This window comes from Argiope bruennichi, chromosome 2, assembly GCF_947563725.1.
Source record: "Argiope bruennichi chromosome 2, qqArgBrue1.1, whole genome shotgun sequence".
Lineage (NCBI taxonomy): Eukaryota > Metazoa > Arthropoda > Arachnida > Araneae > Araneidae > Argiope > Argiope bruennichi.
The window spans coordinates 63,868,040-63,883,044 of record NC_079152.1 but is presented as its reverse complement, the minus strand read 5'-3'; the positions used below and the strand labels follow the sequence as shown (position 1 = coordinate 63,883,044).

At 30.5% G+C, this 15,005-nt stretch overlaps 1 protein-coding gene across 3 annotated transcripts in view; it reads right to left on the bottom strand.

Moving 5' to 3' along the window:
- The window catches only part of LOC129955939 (5'-AMP-activated protein kinase subunit gamma-1-like), a 509,804-nt gene that overhangs the window by 251,736 nt on the left and 243,063 nt on the right, over nucleotides 1-15,005 (bottom strand). For all 3 annotated transcript variants that reach the window (XM_056068262.1, XM_056068265.1, XM_056068264.1), the window contains one exon: nucleotides 9,454-9,761. In XM_056068262.1, coding sequence (XP_055924237.1) covers nucleotides 9,454-9,761 — 308 coding nt within the window. The remainder of the gene's footprint in view (nucleotides 1-9,453; nucleotides 9,762-15,005) is intronic.

Below are 15,005 nucleotides of genomic sequence, written 5' to 3'. Positions count from 1 at the left end.
TAAGAGTCCATAGATTATTATTCAAAATAAATAATGCTATTTATATATTTTTTAAAAAATATTATAAAGTTGGTGATAATTTAAAGCTTAAAAAGTGATTCGATTTCATTTGAAGATTAATTTTTAAAATCTTGCTATCGTTTAATGAACAAAAAAGTAAGAATCTTTAAATGCTGTAAAGTTATGGACAAAATGTTGAAAAACTGTTGGGTAAGAAATGTCAAATGGTGGTCTGAATCAATGTTAAAGGATTAAAAGAACATTTTGTTCCATTTCGGCGAACAGATCTTTGAGGCAGCGGATTGAGCTGAAAATAGATTTATTTTATCTTTAAAAGGAAACCTTTTATTTTTTATCTATGTTAGTAGCTATTTCTTTTTATTAGAAGAAGTTGTTTAAATCATGGGGTTTAATACATCTTTCGGTTGTTGAAATCATTTTCCTGAGTAACAGTGCGGAAATATTGGCCTCTTCTTTCTTCGCTGCTCAAAATCTGTCGAATACACATGAACATAAATGCTTTCGAGAAAATCCATATTTGGCATACAAGCATTTGTTTATTTTTATGATTCCTCCGCGTCAAATCGCCAAAAAATGCAAACAGCCCCTAACTATCTTAACAAAATCTTGGCATCTTAGGAGTAATGAAATTTGGCAAACTTGGAAAATGCCAAGTAAACCTACTATTTTATGTTCTTAGCATAATCTAAAAATTGTTAAGTAAACCCTGAAAGGCAATCTGGTATTTTATGTACAATGTAATTTGGTAAAATTTTGGCATTTTATATACAACAGAGCTTGGCAAAATCTTCGCATATTACGTAGAATGGAGATTGGCAAAATCTTGGCAGATTATACTGAATGGAGCTTGGCGAATTAGGGGAATGTGAAATAAGCCATGTAAACCCGGGGAACCTTAAAATTTAACAAGTACCCATTAAGGTTCTATCGCTGGGGTCACAAGAGGGATAAATGATGTATGTATCATGGCCTTAAAATCTTGGCATTAGAACTGCCTTAAAATCACTCTTATATAATTTCAGAAACGAAGCATTAATTTCATTAAATTCAGCTTAAATTTCTCTTCTCGTGATCCTATCAAGAAAGAAAGAGAAGAAAAGAATTTCATAAAATATTTTTTATTTCATTTCTATTTCTTTTTCATGTTTCATATTTTTTTAATTCCCATATTTAAAGATTTTCATCCGTTAAAATGAATGATAGAAAAAAAAATAACATGCGTATAGATAACTGCAAGAAAATAATTAATTCGACCAATCAGTTTGAAGATTCTGTCAGAATCGTATGCTGATGACTGTAACTACAGTCAACCTTAACCAATTTGATGGATGATAAATATTATTTTCATTTCAGAATCAGAGAAAATGAGCTTAAAGGGGATAATGGAAATTCGAGAAGATTGCCAAAAGGCGGAAATGAGGGAAATGAAGTTTGGCGGTTTTCTATTTGAAGAGCAATTATGTTTTCTTCGACAATTCTTACACGAAGCCAAGCTAAAATAAAAAATAAAAAAGTCTTATAAATAACAAAAAAAAATGCCTTAAGAGATTTTTTTTTAAATCAGTGATATTTCAGAAAATTAATGTTAATTTAGAGGCGATATATTAAGACTAAAGAAACACGAGACAGGGAATTTATCTATCCTGGACCGAAAAACAATATTACTTCGCTTTGACATTCCAGTTTCTGGAAACACTTTTTGCTGGCTCCTAGCACTTCCCATTTTCTCCTCTTTCACTCTTTATACTAATATTGAGCTACTCTATGGAAATGAATTTATAAATACAAAAACGCCACACAAAGTTTAAAGAAATTTTGTACTCTCATCATTGTCAAATTCACTACGAATAATTCCGCCTTCCTTTTTCATTTCATACTAACATTGAGCTAAAATACTCTGTGGTAAAGTTACCCATCAAAAGTTTAAATAAATCGTATATTCTTATCATTGTCAATTCCATTACGAATAATTCAGCTTTCCTTTTTCACTCTTTATACTAACACTGAGCTAAAATACTCTGTGATAATGAAATTAAGGACCAAAAGTTAGCCACGTAATATTTTAGCTATTTGATTCTAGCAATTCCATTAAAATCATTATTATCTCACATTCATTATTTTTAATGATAGAGAAACAGTTAAATCAGCATATCGTGCACAGTGATTAAGTATACACAATTTAAAGTGTTAAGTTATGGGAGGTTAAGAAATAGGAAAACATGTCAAAATCATACAAGAAAGAATGACGGGAAACATTAAATGGATTAATTAGAATGCGTTGTTCAAATTACAATTAGTTGTTCAAATAAGGATTAATTAGAGTGTGTCGCTCAAAAGTAATTGTTTGTGAAACTCAATGTATGCCTATGCAGATCAAATGTAAAATATGACCAAATAAGGAGTTTCCATGTGCTATCAGCTAATCATTTCCGTATCGTGCATTGTATACCTTATCAAGATATCCTGGGGCATCTCTATTTAACCTCATTCAGTAATCTCCACTAATAATAAGCTGAATATGTGAGTTGACTTATGGTTGCATATTGTACAGGTCAGACCGTTTGATCTACAGCTACCAGATTCGGCACATATATAACTTGGAAGTTGAGAATGAACAACCCGGATTGATTTTTTTTTTTTTTTTTTTTTTTTTTGAAATTTTGATGAAAAGAAGAATTTTTGTGTTTTTCCTCTATACCTTCAAAAATATCATAGCGCAAAAATTATTTCTGCGTCATTTTAAAATTCAAAAATATATATTTTTAATGATGCCAATTTCTTTAACGTATAATTTTTTCCAATTTCAGTCAATTAAAAAATATTTTAAGCTTATTTACCAATAATATATTTCATTGATGAAGTGAATCTCAAATGGGTCCCATTATTGTTGCTAATATTTCATGCTGGTCTTTTTTTCCCCATTGTATTTTAGTTTCCCATTGTTACCATTTATTCTATCATAATTAAAATATACTTTTAATATACTTATGCAATTCTTTATTTTTAAATTAAAGGTGTAACCTCACAAATAAGCAACAATGAAAGATATTTTAATGCGAGCTCATTTTAAACACTGCTGTTTTTCCCTATTATATAATTCAATGTATAAAAATATAAGCAGAAAATAAAAAAAAACTCGTAACCCATTGAACAGAATGTTTAAGGTTTATAAAACACTATGAGTTATATATCTAACAAAAATCTGAAAATTCCAAACATTTATTTGAGGAAGACATCAAGATTGAATTTCACAATATATTTAAATTGAAATTTTTAGAACTATCAATTCCGAGGAATCAACTGGTTATCAAAAGCGGCTAGTCATTAAAGATAACAGGTCAATTGATAAATCGATTAGTCATTTTGACCTGTTGTTATTAATAATAACCAACTAATAACAAATATGTTTTCTTGTAATATATGACGCATGAACTGTAAATATATATAATAATACAGTTATATACAATGTAATGATTTTCATAATATATCGCACTTTTTTATCATTATTATTAGAGTAATGTGATATTCACATATCTGCAAACACTAAATTTTAGCGAATATTATTACTACATTTTCAAAATGTACATATTTAAAAAAAATGTAAATTAGAATGTGAAATTATAAGTAAGAATTGTAAAGTTAAAATTCAGTTTCCACATAAGAAATTTTAAAAATCTCCTTTATTCGAGATGTCATTTATCTATATTAACATAAAACGGTATCAGAATTCTTTAAATTTAATGTTAAATTAATTCTTGAATTCCAGCCGCTTTTGGCAACCAGTTGTTCCGCCAGAAATATTATTTTTGCTTAGTAACAATTAAATCTCGCTGTTACAAGACTCCTTCCGCAGGATGGCGCTGATGCCATGTTGAAACTTCTTATAATGGGGTTTTTTTCCCTCATGTAAGCAGTAGACAGTGAAGCTTTGAGTTGATTGCAGTTACCGTGGTGAATCAACCACCACCTTCTTTGTCGATGAATTAAATGTCATATTTGATCAACTTGAATCGCATCTCCTTACAACCCTACCCTGCCTAAAAGCATAATGTGTTCATGATTGTTTCAACAAAATATTTTAAAGCAATTTATAAACATTAAAGCCGTGTTTTATAAATAGCGTTTTTAGTAGAGTCCAACCCCATGATATCAATAGGTCGTGGTGGCCTGGTGGTAAGGTCTCGGCTTCGGAACCGGAGGGTTTTCAGGTTCGAGACCTGATTCCATCGAAGAACCGCCGTGTAAGCGGGTATAGCACACGTTAAATACGTCGAGGTCAAACGTCCTCCCGCTGATGTGGTGTGGAAGTTTGGAGAGGAAGTGCCGGCTCAAGTGCCGTCCTCGTCATCTGACCGCGGTTCAAATTGCGACGTCCATCTCAAAATAACCCTAGAGTTGCTTTAAAACGGGACATTAATATAACGGATATTAATATAACTAAACTAAACTCATGATATCAAAAATCCAATAAAAGTATGCTTGAGGGGGTAATTTATTTTAGAACTGCACATTGTCTTTCGAGATATGATCACTTTCTTATACCTTAAGAAAACGGTGCAGACGAAAAAAAATATTTCTGTCTTAGCCATCAGAAATGAAAGAATGAAAAATGTTTTGATTTCGTTGAAATAAAATTATTGTTGTAAATTATGCAAATAAAAATTTTAAAAAAACAATATGAAAATACAGTACAAATTGCATGGCAGTAAAATTCGTGTGATTAAAAAGCCTTTTTCGAATTTAAAACGGTATAAAAATATTTCATGCGGAAAATTAGGTTTTTGAAGTTATTGAAAAAAAAAACCCCTTGATTAATTTTTTATTAATTAAAATCCTAATTATTTCTAAAAAAATCGCTACGATGTGCACATTTTAACCTTTCATATTATATAAGTATCAAATTTGATTATTCTTTGAGACATACACATTATCCTTTATTATTAGTAGACATTAAGCGGACAGATATCTCATTGTTTAATTTGTAACAAGCACTTGAAACTGAAGTAAAACATGTCTTTTATATTTTTCATACTAAAAAATCTTAGAATAAGATATTAAAAGTAGATAAAGCAACAATTTATCTGTTACATCGATGCATCATTGCAGTTTTGATCGCCATTTGCAGTCGTTGCTATGTAGCTAGCTTCAGCACTCGGCGATGCCCTGGATTGAGCCAAAATGTAGCACTCCTCTAATAAATACATTACCCAACAATTTCTGTCGAATTACAGCGACTGGAAGGCAAATAACCTCTTTCTGACTCCTGTGTCCAATGTTATGTAAGATCGTCTGGAAATACCGCTTTCAACTGAGCGACCGGACCAGAATAATTAAATAATTGCTCAACAATTAAATTTAACCAGCACTATCTTTGCCGTGAAAAATGGTGCGCTTCATGTGCTTTGATAACTAGATTAGAGATTGGGAGGGCAATCAGATTAGCACTAGTAACAAAGTATATTGAATTAATTCATGCAGAAAATGAAACAAATGCTTTTCTTTCTCTTCAACAGACATAAATAACAATGAGACGTGAAAGTTAGAAGAATATAAATAAATTGTTTTAGTGCAGCGTGGTATAAAATTATCATCAGATCATATAAACCAGTGGGAGTCGTCTCCTTTGAACTTTCTTGCTCACTCTCTAATAAATGTGTGAATCTCAAAAACCAATTTCCCTGGCATAAAATAACTAAGAAATATTAATCCTAGTGGCGAATTTAACATTTTTATTGAATGTTTCGTATGATCCTTGGCGAATTTTTTTTGGCGATTAATCCTTGGCGTGCGGTTTTTAGAGACTTTTCTTCCCAAGCGATTGAAACCAAAATTAAACACAGAACTAGAAATGCAGTCACTAAATATCCTGCCAAATTCGATATATTTAAGTTTTTGCATTGTTGAATTATTGCGTATACATATTTTTAAAACTCCAGACCGACAGACATTCTTGTTGGATTTAACTAAAACTTTGATAGGTGTTTACACTTTAGATATTAAATCTGTGTACCTAACTTTATCCATCTAGCTCTTTTCGTTTTATAGTTATTATGTTATATTTTCAAACAGTTGGACAGACAGATTTCCTCAGAACGGATTTTTATCAAAATTTGATAGAAACCTACAAATTTCGTGCAAAGACCGTATACCAAATTTTATCCGTCTAGCACAAAAAGCCTTTGAGCTATTTTTGTCACAGACAGAGAGACGGACATTTTCCAAAAATGTCTTTTTCGAAAGCAGGGAGGTCTAAAACATGGAGATTCGTCAAAATCTCGAGTTTTAATTTTCTGAAGATTACAATATTTTCTCTACACTACGCATACGAAAAAATAATAAGTCTGGACACTCTCATTGAAAGTATGAAATCTACTTATAGATCATTATAAGTTTTCACACAATAACTACGTATATTCAATAAAATAATTGGATAATGCACTTTAATGGTAACAAATGTGATTCGTGATTTAGAAGAATTAGTTCTTAATGCAGTCTAAGCTCATCTGTCGTCATGGAAACTATTCTTAGATAATATCCATACACGTCCAGCACCGATCTATTAAATGATGCAGGCTAATCAGTTTGTTTGATTTCTGCTTATAATGGTGTGATATCTGTACGTATGACGACGATTATTATACACACATTCTGATCAAGCAGCTTTCGAGATATGAGCGCCATGTACAATGTTCAATTCTTTCTTATTTATAAACGAAAACGCTGAACATATTGCTTTCAAGTGCAGAAAAATATTCCAACGAATTATACGAACTTATTACAACAATGTTTTTTTTTAAATTAATTCCAATTATATATCTTTGTTTTTCATTGTCTAGCATGGATATATCTCAAATTATTTTACATCTGATATTATCTCCGCAAATCCTGAGGCGGATTTCCCATTAGGCAGACTAGGCAGCTGCCTAGGGCCACTAAACCAAAATGGGGCCAGAAGCATATCGATAAAAAATTTCTTTTCCGAGTTGCACAGTATATAAGTTTGTAAAAAAAAACATAATTTCTATTAACGATGAAATATTAGGAAAATTTTAACACATCATCAAATATTATTGTTTAGGTTCCTATATCTTTAATTCCATTCACTTAGTTATTTGTTATAAGCGGACCTCTTATTTCAATAATATTATATACAAACTGGCAGTCTGGAATCGCAATAAAAACAAATTTATTTTGAAAAAGTTAATTGAAAAAATTTAAAAAAGAACGATTAATTTAAAGTAAAGCTTAACATGTTAAAAATGTGCGTAAATGTGAAACTAAAACAGTCCTTTTATTGAAAGATGGGTCTCACAAAGTACTTTCCCAGCAACAAAATATTTAAATCCGCCACTGGGCACAACTATATAAGTAATAACACTATCAAATCACATTTCTTCTATTCAACTGTCATGCCTGGAGGTTAAGAATCTTGAGTTCAAGCACTCCCGCCCGACCTCTTCTCCCATTTGAAATAAGAATTTCTGAAGCATTCATACAGCACTGTTTTTTTCTATTTTTAATAATACGGACTTTTTTTCAAATACTTGATATAAATCATTTTGCAATTTATTTTCGTTCAAGTAATAAATAGAAAAGAATTTAACGGTGCAAGTAACAAGGGCTTTTTTTTTTTTCTCAATGGCGAATAAGCAAAACGGTCGAATTTAAAATCTCCATCTGAGACGCAACATGAAACGATTATAAAATGAAGGATCAGAATTTTCAGTTTGAGAAAAAAAGATGTCTTAAAATATACGGCTTACGGTCAGAGCAGCATAAGTCAAATCCCTTTATTTACCTGAAATTAGCATTCCACATTGAGTGTTGTAATATAAAACAAAGATGTTGTAGTAATGTTACAATTTTAGCGATCGCTTAGATTCAAATTTAATATAGATGTTGAACTAGATTGAATTGAATTTGCACATTAGTTAAAATTTTTAACTTAACTTTTTCTTACTGAAAAAGAAAACGGTTTACACCACTGTACCTTCAACTCATCCAAATAGTGCGATTATGTATATAAGGGCATAAAATGCCATTTATATGATAATGGAATTTTTGGAAAAGATGTCTGGTATGCACTTTTTTTTTCAATTTCATCATTTTTTTTCACATAACATTTTTGAAAAAGTTTCCAAGTGCAATAATTATATTTCGTGATTTCAAATACACTGTGTCTCCTGTTTTTTCAAAAAGACCTCACAGAATGGGCGTTTTTTTTTTTTAAATTTGTTCTCTGTTAGTTGGTTAAGTAAGGATATTTACTTCCTAGAAAGCACCTCATATACTAATTTCTTCCACACATAACTTACTGCTTTCAAGATATCAAATACCATTGTTTTGAAACAACACCGTTTAGGAAGCAACTGTTTTGATGCATGTGTATTCAGCAATAAGAAATTCGAATGTTGATAACAATCTCTAAAAATAAGGGACTTCTGGTTATTATTCAAAAAAGAGTGTTTTAGGTTAAAAAAAAACGTACCAAGGTTTGCACTAAACAAACAGCATTTAGGGAAATTATTCATAATATTTTAGTGCAAAGAAAACAACAGCAGAAACACATCGATTGCTTAAGACATTTATGATGAACATGGCTAACCAAATATAATTTTCAAAGTGCAGGTTTGGTAATCTGAAACTGATGGTTTTCAAACAAAAAACATGGTAAACCATTTTTAAAAAATCCAAGATGAAGATATTGGAAGCATTACTTGATGGGAATTTCAATAGTAAATTATACAAACAAAAATTGATCAATTTAAACAAAACATTGATGCAGAAACGTCTAGAATATGTCGAAAGACATAAAACATTTGATTTAAAACACAAATACGTCCTCTCGCATTTTGCCAAAACCAGTGAAAGAAACATTAGGATCACTTTACTAAGATATGTTGTTCTACTCGCCGTATTCACCAAATGTCGCTCCTTCAAACTATTATTTTTTGCACCCCATTCAGCGTGCCCTTTTTGGAGAGATGTTCAACTCCAGCGCATATATCAAAAAATGACTTACATACTGAATTGCACCGAAACAACCAAAATTTTTTTCCCACGAAACTTGGTTTTTGCCTAAGAAATGGAACAAATGTATTAGCATTATTTGAGGGGTAGGGAAATCTTGAATAAACCGAACTTTAATTTTTATAACAAATAAATATCGTTTTTTAAATTAAAAAAGGACAGAGTCATGCTTTTACACCCAACAGATTTCCACCAAATCCGGCTATTTGCCTAACATTTATATTTCAATCAAGTTCGGCGAAGAGACTTAAAACTTCTATAACGTCATTAATTTCGCCTCTTACCTTTATCTTGCGAAGGAATTCTAGAATAATTCTAAGAGCGCCGAAAGAGGTATAAGGAATCTCACAAATTGTAACATATTTTCATTAAAATCATTTCATTAAAAAGACAGTAACCCACCTGAGAGAAGACATGAAAGTCGGTCTCTTGCTTTTACTGTCCGACTTGGACCTCGGTCGGAAGACGTCGAAAACAGCATTGCCGGTCTTCTTTCCGTGTGCGTCGTCGCCGGACTGTCGTCGGAAACGTCCGGTTAGGGATCCTGTCAAGGATTCGCGGCTCGATCCGGCCGAGTTGGGGGTCGATGCTTTGGCACCTCCGGAGAGCGACCGCATACGCTCCCGGTCCGATATATGATCGTCCGGCAACACCATCTTGGTGTCGTAGTCTTCGGTGACGATGGTTGGTAAGACCAGCAAAGGGAGGTCCTGTAGAAAGAGCAAGACAGAAAAATTGATATATAGTCATGTTTAAAAAATGGTGCATAAATAGTAATAAAAATATCACATTCATTCATTCTCTTTAACTAAATACGCAACATTTATCAAGCTAGAACACTGTTTTTTAATTTAATACACGGTTAAAAATATTAAGTATATAAAAAAAATATTTTTTTGATTTTGTATCAACAACAGCTATTAAGACCGTGCTTCAAGCACAATAGTATAGTATTTCAAATTTCGGTTTTATCTGATATAAAACATGAATGATTTACATAGAAATCTGACATTTAAATATAATTTCCTAGATATGAACAAATTATTTATTATAATTAAATTTCAGCATATCCTCAACCCTTCTTTCTTCAACTTTGCGATTGGAAGCCGGAGCAAAGAGTTATAATGACATCGTGTGTTGGGCATACTCATGTTGGTATGGTGTGAAGATATGGGAAGTGCATACCCTTGATAGTTTTTAGGCCTCAATTCAAAATTACCTTCGTAGTTTCATGTTATTTCAAAAGCGAATCGAAGAAGCAAACATTTGCAATCTTTTCTTCCTCTTTTTTCTCTGTAATCAATTCAAAAAAATTAAACGAAAAAAAAACCCAGTTTGTTAGCATTCATTTTATTCCTAAAACAATTGACTGTTTTCGAAAAAAAATGGGACGTGAAAAATAACTACAATTCTTTAATGTCCATATAAGGCTGCAAAGAAATGGAGAGTGTAATTATGAATGACACTTTTAAAAACTCTCAACATCAAAGCTAAATATTTTAAATTTTTATCCAACAAAATATTCAGAGTATTCTTTGGAAAAATAGCTATGATTAAGGAAAACCATCTATCCTAATTGGCCTTTCGTAGTACACAGAATTAGCTCTAAATTTATTATTATTCTGTCTACTTTATTCCTCCACCTCGTTCAAAGTTTCCGCTTCTGGAAAGAATTTTCAGGGTTAATTCAAACTTTAAACAATTTTAATTGGGAAATCACTGCTGACAAGCTTTATAGGGAAATTTATATTTTTCAAAAGCATGAAGTTAACCGAAACAATTTTCTGCCTATAAATTTATATTTTTTTCTCTGAGCAATTTCGTTAATGAAGACCATATTCTTTTGGATTAGCATGCTTATATTAAATTAGCGAAATCGATTTTTAAAATGAGTTTTTATTAATAAGGTAAAATGAAAATAACATTTAAAAAAATTAAATTTAATCTTCTTATAATTTTTTTTCTCTAGTGACCCCTTTTTCTGAAAGAAATTTTTTTTCTCTATTTCAAACTTATTAAATAAACAAAAAGCGGAATATCTTCATTGAATATAATATAATATAATAAATATCTTCATTAATTAAAAACTTAATTAATTAATCTTAATTAATTCATTAATTTGCCACAGTTGATTAGCGAAAATTATACAAAAATGTTTTAAATAAACAAAATATTCATAAATATATTTCGTTAAACGAATTAAAAAATTTGAAACATGTACGCATTATATATTAAATTTTTAATTATGATTATTTATAATATAACCAACAAACCCGTAGCTAAATGTGTTCCACGTCCGATACGAACATTTTTTTTTTTTTTTTTTTTTTGTATCTGAAAATGAACGGGAGAAAGCGGAAAATATCCAACAATGTTATTGTTTCATAAGATGGCTGGAGAGAACATATTTGTAAATATGTAATAATGAAATTATTCTTTTTATATATGTATGCCTCTTACGAATCGAAAATTAGATATGTTTCGAATTTAACACGAATAGTGCGAGCCTTTTTTGTTGTTGTTGGAGCATTCGAGCTTATTTGTATCATATTTGGAATACATCCGAGTTCTAATCCGTCGATTATATATTCCGATTCGTTGGTTAAAACACTATGATTTTATTAGCTATATTTATTTAAAAACCTTGAAGAATCTGAACAAGTAATATCTCCTGTTCGCTTCAGTATCCCGAGACTACCACTTTTCGACGATTCTACTTCACTAAGGGAGGTGACGTGAAAGGATATGTACATTTTCGGAATTCTTCGTCATTCCTTGACCTTGATTTCCGCTCCATAAAATACTTCTCCGTTAATCCCCCCTACCCCCCTTTTGTTTCTTTCTTTTCTCACGAGTATGTGAGTGTCGTGTCGTTTCTGACTGTACCGTTTCATTTTAACTCAAATTGCATAATGATTGATTATATAGCTAGTTCAAGAAGTAAAAAAGCTCTCAGGAATGGCACAAAGAATATTTTATATCATATCATTAAATATTACAATATGATTATTTACCGTTGTTAAATTCAAAACGTCAGCAAAGAAATTCAATAAAATAAAAAAATAAAAAAGAAATGTTTTAACAGAAAAAAATTATTACTATTATATATAAAGGTGAATTATCAAATTTTAAGAACAGAAATTTTCCATTTATTCATTATAATTTAATATTTAGACTTTTTAAAGTAAATAAAAGTCATTCTTAAGTATTTTATAGTAAATCAGAATCTTTTTCCAACAATATTTGTAGCTATCCGCAATTTTTTTAATTCTAAGTGCATGGATAATCCGAGTTTACTTTGTTGTTAAATGTAAATATTCATTTTTCCTCTCACCTTTATTTTGACTAAATAAACAAATCTTGACACTTGCGCAAAAGAGCGAAAGGTTTTTGAATTTCTTAAACGAATAGTATTACAAAAAGTTTCGTGTTTCTAATATTTTTCTAAGCACTGCCATTTTGGATCAAGATTTACTATAAACAGACAAAATTAGTTGTGTCAACAAACAGATAAGATGGCACAACATTGAAAAAAAAAATTGTTTGGTATTAAAAACAAACATTAAATCAAGAATCGTTTTCATTTATGAAAAATATTATTCTTTAGGAATAATTAACTGCTTTATCTAAAAAATATCGTCGTTCTCCTTCATTAAAGTATGCCGTTATCTATAACAATCGATAAGTTAAAAATATCGCTTTGTAAAAAAGAGTAATGGATTTTTTTGTAGACAGTGCAAACAATACAGTTTATATAAATATCTACTATGCGTTCTTTATAATTAATAAATCCAGAAGAAGCAAAAAGTATTTTCATTAGGTTAAAAAATTTCCCACACTCACATGTTTCAGACAGGTGCCTTCAAGAAAAATAGATAAAAAAAATTAAATACAATGAAGCCCAGTATGTTTCTGGAAATCGATTCAATTAACGATTTCCTTCATCTTCTTTCACACTAAATTTAGATCCTTAGCAATGAGTTTCCTTTTCAATTTATTTCTTGGAAAGAAAGTAATGGCACGTGTGGACGGGGGGGGGGATAAAAAATGATGAAAAGATAAATAACTAACTGCTGCTGTGGCGAGTCGTGCTTAATTACCGTGACTTTTAAAATTCCACACCGTGTAATGATGACTGATGCTTATTTCAAATCAACTTCTTTTCAATTATTTTGAATAGCTGAAGAATTAATTCACAATTAATATTATATTTTAGACTTGATAATATAAGCTGTTTTGGATAAATATTTTACTAATTTTTAACTAATTCTTTTTAAAAATCAAACTTTAAAATAAATTTTTGAAATTATTTCAGGTGGGTCTCTTATCTTCGTTTTTAAGAATTCAGACAACTGCGGCTGAATTTGAAAAGAAATTTGCTGAACTTGGTAAAATGAAATAAATAATGAATAGGAATAAAGATTACATAAGTCATGTTGAAATCTTTGAATACCAGCTTGTTTTCCGGAAAATCTGAGTTTAATGTAAACTGAAATTTATGCAAAGAGAAAACATTTTCTTAATGCTTGATTTCGAAACAAAACATTTAATACTAAGAATTTTGAACTAAATGTTCATGTACAGCTAAATTCGACAGTAAAAAATGAACAGGTGAGAAACACTGAAAATATCGCAACGAAGCTAGCCACGTCTCCTTGGCTCGTTGATAAGACATGGGACTGCGGGCAAAGAGATTGCTGGTTCAATCCTCGCCAAATAAATTTGTTATTTATTTATTTCTTTTCCTTTCAGCTCTTACAGAAGTTTCTGGAATATTCCATTATTATAATTTCCTCAGAATCTTTGTACGTCATTTCCTCTTCAGTTAGTTCTAGGAATGTTCTAGAACACTCTATATCTGTATATAAGAGTTTGCTTTATAGTAACCGAGGTCTTTGGTTTACTTTGAATAAACTAATATTGTTCTACGAGTATTCTCTTCCTTAAGCCTATAAACGTGACAATATCGTCATTATGTATCTTAAGTGAAAGAATAACATGATGTTTAGAGAAATTAAACAAAATAACCTAAAAACATTATCAAGAAAACTACTAAGGTATCATTTAAAAAAAGAGATAATTGTCAGAATTTTTCAAATAATATATTTTTAATTAAAATATCTAAATTTCTTTTAAACTGTCCTTTCTAGAAACCTGAATTATAATTATGATTCTAGGTTGCTAATGTTGTCATTTAATTTCAGCAGGATCAGTACTCTATAATACAGAGGTATCAGCTTTTTAAAGTTTGAATCACGTAAATAAATAAGAATCAAAAATATAGATATCATAAAAGCATTTTACTATTAAAAATAAATGGTTCGCAAAAGGAACATCTAGAATTCAAAAAAATTAAGAAACATTTTATATTAGTTAATGATATTGGTAATGATATATTACGAAACTTTTACATCACACACACACAAAGAATTGAATTATATCACAAGCCGCTGTAACCATAACACCACTTGCGTCTGTTTGTTGTTTATGCATATAGGGTGCGGTAAAAAACCTCGGACAAAGTTGTTACATCATAGAATAGAAGTTAGTTCACTTCTTTTTAATTTTTTTTTTATTTCTTTTTGTTTACCCGTTTAATTATAGCATATTTTATAATGTATCTTTTAGATTATGAACTGATTTGTGGCCTTTTTACAATGCCAAGCAAAAGATATGCTATTTTAAAGTTGCAAAACGAACGGTATGAAGTCGTTCGTTTGCTTAACGTGCCTCGGCAAACAGTGTATGAGACAATCTATCGATTCAAAGAGCTTGACAATGATGGCCAAAGTCCAGGAAGTGAACAATTTCAGCAGCCGTAAGGTTATATCAACAGGCGAGTTCAATGAAATTCGAAGGTTTCCATGAGAAAGATAGCTCGTGAACAAGAAATAAGGGACCGATCAGTGCAACGAATGGCAAAATCAGGGCTTGGAGTGAAGCCTTACAAGGTT